The sequence below is a fragment of the Oryzias melastigma genome, linkage group LG4 (assembly GCF_002922805.2).
Source record: "Oryzias melastigma strain HK-1 linkage group LG4, ASM292280v2, whole genome shotgun sequence".
Lineage (NCBI taxonomy): Eukaryota > Metazoa > Chordata > Actinopteri > Beloniformes > Adrianichthyidae > Oryzias > Oryzias melastigma.
The window spans coordinates 3,119,532-3,132,025 of NC_050515.1; the positions used below are offsets into that span (position 1 = coordinate 3,119,532).

The window sequence follows — 12,494 nt, forward strand, 5'->3', positions numbered from 1 at the left end:
CTCCTCGCTGCTCCTCCTCTTTTCCCCTCCTCGCTGCTCCTCCTCTTTTCCCCTCCTCGCTGCTCCTCCTCGCTGAAAGAGGAGGACGGAGGCTCTGCTGTGAAGAATGCTAATCCAGAAAAGGGATTTTTGTGTAATTTGATTTAACAGAGAGAGGTGGAGAGGGAACGGAGAGATGCTCTTCTAATTACAGAGCCATCTGCCGGTTCCTGGACCGCCGCCAACTCCACAGGCAGCTGGGCTGGGAGGACGGGGGCGGGGCTCAGGGAGCGCCGCGGCGGGTAGGGGGAGCCAAAGGGGCAGCGCGGCGTTCAGGAGAGGGAAGGAGCGGCGGAGCACGAGGCCAGAGCGGCATGGAGGGCGGAGCTCCAACGGCTCTGCTGCTGCTGGACGCTCCACGGGGTGACGGCCCAGCAAAGGTCAAAGGTCTTGATTCTGACCAATCAGGAACAGCTGGTTGCTTCTCTTCAGAAGTCAATGAGATTTCTTGGAGCCAACAGCTACTTCCCGTTAGGAGGGGGCGGAGTCACTCAGTCCAGTTCTCATATACAGTCACTGTTTGCCTCAGTCTTAAAAACCTTCACCTCCATCTTTAAGCAGCAGCTCGGACTGACGCCAACGAGGATGTAGCTAATAAAGTTACATTCTGTATTTAGGAATAAAAGGTTTCATATTTATTCATCCAGAACACTTGAACCCTTTAACACCAGAGACGTTGACTAACCAGCTGATTGTGAGGAGAAACAGCTGAAGAGTTTGGGTCCTCCAGACGTCAACAGCTGATCTGAAGCTGAAACTGAGGAAGCTGCAGTTCAGACGTTAGCTTCTCTAACGGGTCAGAGTCACGTTTAAATCACAAATGTTAGAGAAGCTTCATCTGTTACAGTGAACCTGAAACCACAAAAATCCAAACTTCAAACAACAACTGCTTCATTTTCAGGGAGGGGGTCGAATCCCCCACAAACAAGATCAAACAAGTTGATGAAGAAAGTGGGCGGAGTCATTAATCTGGGCTCAGACTCGGCCTGCCGAGCTCTGCACTCACAACTGGGTCACTCGGGAGGGGGGTGGCCCCCCGCCCATCATGTGGTGAAGCGCAGGACTGGGTGGGGGAGGGGGTCACAAACAGACATCTCATTTGTGGGGGGGCTCTGGCTGCAGTGACATGTCTGAACTCTGTTTCAGCTGGGGGAGGGGGGTTCGATTCCGCGAAATATCCCGATACCTCATTTGGTATTTTATCGATTTAAAATGCTGCCTAGATCCATCCGTCGGGCAGGATATACCTGGACAGGTAGCCAGTCTGTCCTCAATCACACACCTGTTCACACCTGCAGACAGTTTAGACCGGGGAGGGGGTCAGACTCAATCACACAATCGGCCAAAATCTGAAACACACCTGAGGTCGCGGGCCGAACTGGATAAACCTTTATTGAACACTCTAAAACTACATTTTAAAACTAACTTTTTAACATAATTATGAACTAGATATACAGGATTACCTGTGATGATGTTCGTGTGAATGCTGGAAGATGAACTTGAGCATTTATGGTGATAGCTAGCTAAAATATTAGCTAAATGCCACATTAGCCTAAAAAAAAAAAGAAGACTAAATTAGCCAAAACAGCTAGCATGAAGCTGAAATATTAGCTTAACTCCAAACCTGAAACCAGGACCTTCTTGCTGTGAAGCAAGAGTGCTAACCACTGCACCACCGTGCCACCCCAAGCGGATTTTTAAGAATCATCTTTGAGCAAACATGTAGTTCAACCCTCGATGTCGACGTGAACTCATGAGCCTCACCGCGAAATGAGACTAAAGATGAACTCCGAACCGAAGACCGGAACAGGAAACCGCTTCAGGTCATCAGAACATCGAGATCGTCGGTACTGTAGGTTTGAGTTCTAAACTAGGGGGGGATCGGATCACAAACCTCGCGGTTTTTGGGTCACGGTTTTCGGGTTTTCGGGTCACGGCTTTCGGGTCGCGGTTCGGATCATTTTTCAGATCAGTAAAAGTTGAAAAAATAAACAATATAAAAGCTAGATACATTTTTCGAAAGGCTTCAAATTATATATTCAATAAGCATATAAAGTACTTTAAAACAATATTTATACCACAATGAACAATATTTGCTCATTGAGGCCTTTTAAAACAAAACATCTTTAAACTTTGAACACAGACAACATTCTAAAACATGGAGTTTCTGGTGACATTTACATGTTTTTAGACCAAATCTACAAAAACTGAGAGACAAGAATGCTTAAAATAGTTAAAAATACAAAATCTAACCGGATTTCCCTTAAAATACAAATGCCCCCCCCCCCCCATGTCCAAATTAAATCATGAATAAAACTGTTAAAACAATTAATAACAAAAATAATTTTATCAAAAATGTGGGATCGTGTCATTATTAAAGATATGAAACGTTATCCGTAAAACGTGACCTCCTGTGCTCGCTTTTCCTGGTGATGTTTGATCTCTTCGGCCTGCCGTACAATCGTCCCGACGGCGAGTCGGTTACGGAGTCTTTCTCCGGTGCGGGACAGCTGCTAATCATTGGGAGATTCTTTGAATCCAGAAATGGAGACGTGTACAGATGCTTTTATTCAGCTCTTAACGTTAAATAAACCTGATATCTATGGATCCGCGTCCTTCATTATGAGGTCGAGAAACGTTTTTGACGGAAGCTCCGCCCACACGCAGCTTCAGGTGAACAGACTTTAAGATCGCCGTGAAGCTGTTACTTCAGCGCTGGTCAAAACAAAGAGGATTTACAGGAATTTGACGAGAACTCCATTCGACATGAACGGACAATTGATTTAAATTATGAGAGCCCGAGGTGTGTGCGCTCGCGGGGGTGGGGTTTGGAGCGGCCCGCGGTAGAAACGTCCCAAACCGAGGCTTCTGATCCGTACGGACCACGAATCATCCGTGATCCGTTACACCTACACTAAACACGGTGCTTTCTGAGCGCGGACAATTCCACAGTAACCCAGATGACCGGCGACTATTGATGACATCACCGGGGGTGGGGGTCAGAATTTGAAGACATTCCATCTGTTTGGAGGGATAAATGTGGGAGGGGGGTCGAACCTTCCTGCACGGTGGTGTAGTGGTCAGCACTCCCACCCCACAGTGAGACGGTCCTGGTTCAAATCCCAGCTGGGTCTTTTGGGGTGGGGTGAGGTCCTACTGGTTTATGAGGGGGTTTCCTCCCCCAGTCCAGAGACAGATACACAGACTCTCATGGTTCTGAACTGTCCTGTGGGGGGGGGTGAGTGAGCAATGACAACTTCAACCAACAGCAGCCAGGATAGGCTCCAGCAACCCCAAACAGACTCCTGAACAGCTTCAACACTGATGGAAGAACAAGATTGAAGCTCCTGTGGGGGGAGGGGTCTACTCAGGTAACTCCTCCTCTTCCTGCTCACATGGCTGAGACACCAGCAGCTCCTCAAATCAAACCAGCGCAGACCGAGCAGAACCTCGGCAGCCTCGACCACCACAGAACCAAACAGAAAAAAACAGTTCTCACCGAGGACGGCAGGCCGGGGGGTTTCCGGATCTTCTTGGGCTGGGCTTCTGTGGACAGAAGAAACTGTTAAAGTGGGCGGAAACGGCGACGTTCCAGCACCGGAGGAACATCCAAAAGAGGAGAAACTCTGGAAATGCAGTCTTCACCTAAACCTCCTTCAGGCGGCCTCCTCCTGGGGTTGTTGGGGTAGGACGGGTAAAACTGAGAGGCGGACTTCACGCCAGACGGGGACATGGCGTCCGGGCTGGGCATCGCTATGTCACTGGGGAGGAAGTTAGGCTGCAACCGGAAAGACGGAGCTTATTCAACGAAATGAAAACTGAGAGGAGGAGGAGGATGAAGGAGGAGAAAGGAGGAAGAGGAGGAGGAGAAAGGATGAAGAGGAGGAGGAGGAGGAAGAGGAGAAAGGAGGAGGAGGAGAAGAAAGGAGGAAGAGGAGGAGGAGAAAGGAGGAAGAGGAGGAGGAAGAGGAGGAGGAGGAAGAGGAAGAGGAGGAGGAGGAAGAGCACTCTTCACAGACGCTCCTCTACCTTCCCTCCTAATGAAAACTCACCTGACTTCCGAAGTGAGGATACGGCCGGTCGGCTTTACCTGCAGGGAAGCAGAGAGGACACGTTTGACTGAAGGATAGCGGAGGTCGGAGGTCAGAGGTCAACCCCGCAGACCAGACATCGTAGAAGAAGACATGAAAGAGACGAACCAGAAATCCCTGAACTGATGAAGGGAGAGGACAGGCCGTCGTGTTCGCTGAAGTGGCTTCCATCTGCGTAGGCCTGCAGAACAAAGAGAGTCTGGAACCAAAACTACACGCCATCACGCCGCCGCGCCCCTCCCCCTCCCACAAAACACCACATCTTCATATTGGGGGGCATGAGCCGTGCCAAACATCAGCTCCAGGGATTCTCACAGACTTAACGGGTCAGAGGAGCCCCCGGCGTGCCAGAGCGGCCCCCGAGCCAAGGACGCTGCACGGAGCGGTTCTGGTGGACGGTGAGCAGACTGCAAACAGGAAATGACGGCAGCTGTAAAGGCAGGAAGCGTTTGGACCTTACCCGTCCTTGGCTGAAGGAGGGGCTGTTCTGTTCGGCAGGGGTCCAGGACGCGGATCCGCTGCGTTCATCTGCAGACGCACAAACCTCGGTTAGACAGTCGACACAACCCTCGCACACACCTACAGGCGGCGGCCTCGTTTTCATCGCCACCGCGGGGACAAACGTGCACCATTCGCCGTGCACCGTTACCATTAGCGCATGAACTGCAGGAATGAAGGTTGTGAAGCTCAGGACGTCGGTTCTGAAGGAAACTCCACCCTGGAACCTGAACACCTCCGTTAGGCCCACACAGGTGATGCAGCACAAAGGAAGCTCCGCCCCAGCCCGGCGGGGAAGAACCACCCAAATACCCCGCCATCTCTCCCTCTCCCGTCGAAAGCTCTGATGCCATCAGCCTCTCCGGAGACTGCAGCCTTAATTGCACGCTGATTTGCATAATTGTGCATATTAATGCAGCTTCCTTATGAATATTCATATCTGCTCTTTGATTTCTGCCTCATTAAAACCCTGAGCGTGCATGTGTGTGCGTGTGTGCACGTGCTGCACGGGCGCGGCGGGGTCTGGGTGAGATCAGCCGCTGACGGCCGAGAATGAGCGATGAGACGAACAGAGCGGTGCAAGCACCTACACAGGCGCTGACAGCCGTGATCTATGGCGCCGACGCCGGCGGCATGAGGAATCAGGAAGCGGCAAACCGACCCCAGAAGATCTGCAGCAATAAACGCCGTCACAAACGCCGTCAACCGCGTCCAAACGGCCACAGACAGCGGTGAGGAGCTCCGGCGACATAAAGATGACAGTCTTGGTCTGCAGACTCTGCAGCCGGCGCCAGCAGACGTACGGCAACGCCATCAGATAGAAATCCACGAGCGCAGAGCATCACCGAACGATGCGGCCGCGATTACCGTTTGGAAAGGTGGGTGTGGGGGTAACCTGAGAGGAGGAGCCTGCTCAAAGCGGCGCTCCTGCGAGGAGGAACCGCGCAGCCGAAACCCGACAGCCTCAGAACGAAGCAGACACCCGCCGCAGTAATTACCCACAAGGCAATTACAGGCAGCCGCCCAGCCAGCGAGGGCAAGAGGGCCCCGTTGGTTAAAGAGAGGGCAGAACACGTGGGTCGGTTTCTGAGGTGACCCCACCTGTGTTTGACCCCATTAGCTTATGTGGAGATTCACTGGGGTAGCTGGCTATGCTATCTAGTCGCCTGGTGGACAGCGGAGCATGCTAGCTCAATACACACGAGCTCGTTAGCTCGCTACAGCGGAGCATGCTAGCTCAATACAGAGGAGCTCGTTAGCTCGCTACAGCGGAGCATGCTACCTCAATACACACGAGCTGGTTAGCTCAGTAAAGCATAGCTCGCCATCATGCTACAGAGGAGCTTGCTGGCATTCTCCAATGTCCACCAGGCAGCTGGCTAGCATAGCAAGCTAACCTACTGAATGCCACTTAAGCTAATGTTGGCAAACCCAATTGGGACCACACTTTCTGCACACTTTGAAACCACTTAGCCCTGCTGGCTGGGTGCAGAGGCGATGCCAACGCCACCGGAGGAGACGACTTCCCGGTTGTTCCAAACGTTCCGTGATGATCCTTTCGGAGCGCCGCTAAGACACGCTATGAACACAGAAATTTCTCGCCAAGAGTTCAGAGTTTCCTCCTGAAGACGAACGTTCAGATGTGTAAAAAAGTTCCAGAACCACAGAGACCAGAAGGTGGTTCTGTTTGGGCCACAGATGTGGGTTTGATTCTCTCGGGTAAGTGAACTGTACTCCGGCGCGGTTCCACTAGTGTGAATGCACACAGAATACAAAGAGTTGAAGAAGGAAGTGACGTCAGTCCACAGCTGCTGCGTTACTGAAGCCCCGCCTCCTCAACCGATCTCAGGTTCCCTGATGGAGAACTTTCTAGAACCGCTAACAGCCCAGCGTTCGCTCAGACATCAGTCTCAATTGGTTGTTGATCCGTTCTTAGATGTGACTCTAGAGTAGTTGTACCGTGAACAGGAAGTGACATCATGACTTGTTCCTGACATCTTTTGGACCAAAACCAAGAGCTCTGGTCTGGAGCGGCACCGCATTACCAGGTGTGGATCGGTCCTTACAGAGAGCCAACAGCGCCACCCGCTGTACCCACGTACACGTCCCCCCAACAGCTCCCGCCTCTGCTCTCTCCACACAGCTTCATTCAGGTGGGAGGGGTGTTTTAGTGGGAGGAGTCCAACTCTTCATCATCATCACGTTCAGAGCTCGTCGTCTTCAGTCCATCACACCCATCCTCATCACTTTAATCCAGAATATCCACATCGGGGGGGATCCACTTAACAGAGATCCAGACAGGTACCTGACGGGGGCGGAGCCACAATCCTGTGGAATTAGGGGTGCCATGCGTCTACGCCACTGAACTGAATCGTGCCTCCTGGTGGACGGAGGAGGATCCTCCTATCCCAGCTGACCAGAACTTCCTGCTTTCATGTTTGTGGGTATCAACGTAGAACAGACCCCCCCACAGGAACTGGATTGGGGGGGTGGGGTGGGGGGGGGGCTGGATTCAACAAACCATCTTCTGATTCTGACAGGTCTCCCACTTGATGATGTCATCAATAGTCGCTGGTCAGTTACGTTAGCATGTAGCTGCTAGCGCTCAGAAATACACGACGACTTTGCGACTAAAAGTAGATTCTATTTCACATATTATGTTTGAATGTTTTGCTTGTACGACCGAGAATTTAAAAAAAATTATATTGCAAGATTTAGAGCTGTAAATTTATGAGATTAAAGTGCCAATAAGTCGTCAGTCCAGAGAGAACGCCGTGAGCAGCAGACCGACTAAAGCACGTGTGTCAAAGCCAAGGCCCGGGGGCCGGATCCGGCCCTCCAGGTGATTCTCTCCGGCCCTCCAGATCATTTTATTGTTATTTATGACCCGATGTTATCTTGAGCTCATTTCTAACTTGTATAATTTTGACAAAATATATTTTTATGGAGAGTAAAATATTAAAGTTATTTAAGGTTTAAGTTGATTTATTCTGGAATAATATTCCTGCTTTTTTATTATTCAGAATTATGTTAAAAGTTACAGTTTAAAGTTTTAAAAATTATTTTGGTATTTACTGAGATTTTTTAGGCTATTTTTGGGTGGTTGAGCTAATATTTCAGCTAACTGCTTTAGCTAATTTAAGCTTTTTTCAGACTATGTTATCGTTAGGCTAATACTTACACGCTAGGTGTTGTGGCTAATTTGGCTGACAGTGATTTCAACTATCAGCTTCAGTGTTTTTAGCTATCAATTTCAGCATCCTCAGCAGCCCAATTCAGCTTCCAGCATTCACACTAGTATTATCACAGGTAATGCTATGTATATACTTCATAATTATGGTAAAAAGTTACAGTTTTAAAGTTTATAAATGTAGTTTCAGAGTCTTCGATAAATGTTTGTCCTGTTCGACACCCGACCTCAGTTGTGTTCTGGATTTCGGCCCCCCGTGAGATCGAGTCCGACCCCCTGGACTAAACTGTCAAAAGCATCTATGATTTCAACAGGTGAGCTGAATGTTTAAAACATTCCAAATGTTGGACGTCTTTGATTTACAGTTTATTAAAGTTTGAATCGACGGCAGCGTTCAGGATCTCTGCAGAGCCGTTGGTGAAGTCATCAACATCCGTTTCTGTCCACTTCCAGTCTTCCTCCTCCAAAGACCAGACCTCGTCCAGCTCTGGAGTTTCTGTCTGAAGAGGCCCAGTTTTCTGAATTTAATCTTGTAAATGTACAAAAAAAGGTTGTAATTTTAATTATTTTGTTTGTAAACTGGCTGTTACACTTAGTTGTATGTTTGCCTTTTTGCTGCATAACTTAGAATGTTTTTAATCCACATTTTTTCTACCTTGATAGAGAGCAGATTAGATAAAGAAATGGCATCTATCAGTGTAAACAATGTCCACTTCCTGGTTAACTTCAGCAAAAACGGAACCATCTCTGCTGTTTTGGATCTCAAATCCTGGAAAGGTTTTTCATCCTCAGAGATCTGCTGGATCTGGATCATAACTGAAGACACAGCAGCTCCTCCATAGAAACAGAACAACTAGAACAGTCCTTTCATGAGCCGACAGCGTTTCCATGTTTTACAAACTGTTTTCATCTTCAGAGCAAAAGCTGGAGATGAACATTGAACTCGTTCATCAGCATCACGGATCCGTCTGTCAGAACTCGTGTCAACTGAACTTCCGTCTCTTTATTTATGAAAACCCTCTGGTAGTTTTACTCTGAAAATGGGAGCTTTCACCGACACTTTATTTTGAAGTTCGGTTTCAGAGCCTCGTGGCTGAACGAGTCGTCAGGGTTTTATTGGAGTTGACTGAGACGTTCTCCGGATCGAAGCTCCGCCCCGATTTGAAAGCTGTCCGTAGGAGAGATCTGGTTGCTGTGGTAATAGTTTCACAGATCACCACTAGCTTGACGGAGAATGCGTTTTAGCCTGGGGGCGGAGCCTCAGTGTTGGCTCTGGAAGGGGCGGATCCTACTTGTGACATCACAGAGCGCGGACCTGCTCAGTTTGGTGGACTGGGAGGAGCTGGTGCTCAGGTTTAGAGCAATACTGTTTTTTTTGTTTGTTTGTTTTTTTTTTTTGGGGGGGGGGGGGTCACTTCATAAGAACATTTAAAAAGTAAATCTTGAATGATAGACCCTCAAACAGCAGAGGAGAACCTGAAGCTGAACATGGACTGGTTCCACACGCTGCGGTCCAGCAGAGCAGCGTTCTGTTCTCCAGGAAGAAAGCCTGTGGCGTCCCGTGGGGGGGTGGAGACGCTGCCAGCAGCTGCAGAGGTGACGGAGGGGTCGGCCGCCTGAAGGCTTGTGGGCTCGGCCGACCCCCACCCCCCAGTCACACGCTGCCCCCCCGAGCATCCCACACTTGTAGGCGATCCGGCGTTCCTTCCCTCCACACGCCGCAGCGCACAGAGAGGACGCCTGATGCAATTAGCCCCCCAGCTGATGAGCTGAGGCGGTCTGGTGGGTCGCGGCGCCGCCGTTCCCGCGCTACGGCCCGGCATCATGCATGGACAGTGGATTGGTTCTTCTCTGGTCCTGAATCTGGACCTTCAAGAGGACCGGTTCTACTGTGGTCCAGGAGGATGAGTTCTGGTGCAGTTTTGGAGGACTGGTGCCGCTGGGGTCCTGAAGGACCGGTTCTGATGTGGTCCAGAAGGATGAGTTCTGGTCCAGTTTTGGAGGACCGGTTCTGCTTCGGTCCCAGAGGACCGGTTCTGTTAGGGTTCTGGACCGACAAAAACTCCTGAAGGGGGGCGGGCAGACCCAAGTACCACATCTTAATCGGTGTCCATGTCGGGGGCCACGCTCAGGACGTGGGGGTGGTGAGGGGGGGTCAGGAGCGGACCGCCGTCTGATCCCTCCTTTCAACGGCGCGGCCGCCCGCTGCACGCTGGGCCGCTTTAAGGGGCGGTCGGCCACATTGTCTCAGACTCCAGCCATTTCCTGCAGATGGGGGGGGGGAGTGGTGCTGGGGGAGGAGTGCCTTACACTTCAGGGCGGGGGGGCATAAGCCCCTCTCTGCTTTTGTTCCTGAGCGGCCAAGTTCTCACTCTGGGGAGTGCCGGGAGTGTGACTCGATTTCACACACCGGGATGGGGGGGGCTTTCTAATAACCTTCAGGAAGCGACCCCCCTCCCCCGTGTGTTAACTGCAGCGAGTTTGCACGCTGAAGTGAGAGGTAAAGCTGTTACCATGACGACCTGCCGGCCTCAGAGTTCCTCTGAAACTTCAGATTCACCGGCAGAGACCGGCGTCCCACAAACGCCAGTGGAGGACGTCAGACCACAACAAACGTCCACAGCTGAGGCTAACGACGTTAGCACACGTGCTACAGCGTCTGAGAGGGAGGCGGGAATCGAACCCGCGGGCCGTACCTGATCCAGCGAAATGCGTACTGGCCAGAGTCATGGTTCGGTTCTTCCCGTTGGCGACTGGAGGCGCAAACATCTGCAAGACACAAAGAAGTCCAGGTTAGCAGAGGAAAGAGCAGCACACCTTCACAGGTAATCTGATCCCCCCCACCCCCACGTCTTCAGCAGGTTGGAGGAAGTCGGTGTGTGAATGAAACGGGGCGGAGCGTCTCCCGGAGCCCCAGCGGGAGGCGCTGCAGCGGAACGTCTGGACGGGTTCGGCTGTGACTGCAGCGGATCGGCTCTGGTTCTGGATCCAAACCGCAACGCAGCGGGAGAATCGGGTCGACCGGATGCTTTCCCCCCTCCCTCACAAAAACAGGAGCGCTGCATCTCTACGTTTGGTGTCCAGGTGAGGGCGGGACCTCGGAGCACCAAGCTCTGGAACCAGCGGCGTTTTCTGAGGTAGATGTTTGTGTCGGCGTGACGCCACAGAAACCCGACGGCGGCTCCATCCACGCCGTAGACCTCAGGACGGCGGCGCCGGCTCCACACAGACGTGTCTACAGTCTACGAACCGGACGCCGGTGCTGCTCGTCCTCCCGGCGACTGACTGTACGTGTACGGCGGGCTCTGGCTGGTTCTGGCAAACACCTGACGGCGTCTTGGTCCTGCTGGAGCTGTGTGTTCGCTCTGAATGACACGCCGCCTCTGTCGTGCTGATGAAGCGAGTGTGTTCCTGCAGACCCCTCCCTCACTGACCGGCCCACCACCACACCTGTGTTGCATTCCCCCCACCTGCAGCACCAGTGCCACCCCGGCTAATCTCCCGCTGGCTTACCGCGCTGAAATCCAGGAGGTCGCTGAGTTCCTTGTCAGTTTCCACTGCAGCCATTCTCTGCTGCTCGCTCATACCCTTCCGCCTCTAACCAACCCTACGAGAGAGATGTGCAGGTCAGCGTTGGAATGGCACTAGCAGCACAAGTGACAGACGGCGATGATGGTGGAGATGAATGACGGAGGGCCGCGCCGCGGCCGGGACCTCCCGTGAACCTGCACGGGCGCGCTCTCGGCAGGACGGAGCATGCGTCCGTGCAGGTAGGGCGCCCGCTGTGTACCGGACGGATGAAAACACGACCAAAACACGCGGCTCGGGTTTCAGACACACCACCCCCGGAGAGGAGGACAAAGGAGGAGTTTTCTCCTCCACGAGTCAAAGCGTGGTCGTTTCCCTCCACGCCGCGCGTCGATCGTCGCTGCATGAAAGAGAACGCAGCATTCTGACAATCACAGACATAATCGGGACGATTGTCGGCCAGGAAACGGCTGAAAGCCGAGCTGATGACTGTATGCCAACACGCCGTTACCCAATTACCATACGTCACCCAGAAAGGCGGCGGTCAGGAGACACGGCGAGCATGGAGACGAGATTTAGAAACTCCACCACCGGCTGGCTGATGCTGCGCGGCGGCGGCGAGCCCCACGCAGAGCGGCTGCTCCGTGGAGGAGGAGCAGAGGCGCACGGACGCCAACAGGTGGTGTGCTTCTACAGCGTCCAGCACGGCGAGGAGGCCGCTGGAGGAGCAGGAGTTCAGGCTGAGCAGAAAAACATGGAGGAGCGCCGTCGGAAGGGGGAGGAGCCTCAGAGATCTCCGTTTCCTGTGAAACACCTCAGAGTTGACCTAAACCGTGCCTGGGGGGGAGGTCCAGGACCGGACGCCATCTCCAAGAACCAGCTCAGGGGGGGGTTCTGGAACAAAATGGCATCTTCAGCTGCTGGATCAATATCTGCCCCCCCCATTACTCCATCCAAACCCCTCCTGGATCCGCTGGGGGGAGGACACGGAACCGAGCCTGTGGGTCAGCCCCACCGAACCAGCATAACCCTCCTTAAGGAGAAACAAAGGAGCAGACGAACCCGGGTCCATCTGTTGCTCCGACCCCCCCGCGAGGACCTCCGCTCTGCAGGAGTTTCTGGATCAACTTCGGACCAAACTCCTCCTG

General features: G+C 52.4%; 2 protein-coding genes across 3 annotated transcripts in view; both read right to left on the reverse strand.

Annotated features, from left to right (window-relative positions):
• Nucleotides 1–12,494, reverse strand: part of tle5 (TLE family member 5, transcriptional modulator) — a 439,890-nt gene that overhangs the window by 416,331 nt on the left and 11,065 nt on the right. The window lies entirely within an intron of this gene.
• tcf3b (transcription factor 3b) overlaps nt 1–12,494 on the reverse strand; it is a gene marked incomplete in the record, with an annotated part of 23,781 nt that overhangs the window by 9,982 nt on the left and 1,305 nt on the right. Inside the window, 7 exon segments of the mRNA XM_024271952.2 lie at nt 3,539–3,585; nt 3,685–3,817; nt 4,092–4,129; nt 4,239–4,311; nt 4,591–4,658; nt 10,515–10,587; nt 11,332–11,425. Coding sequence (XP_024127720.1) covers nt 3,539–3,585; nt 3,685–3,817; nt 4,092–4,129; nt 4,239–4,311; nt 4,591–4,658; nt 10,515–10,587; nt 11,332–11,403 — 504 coding nt within the window.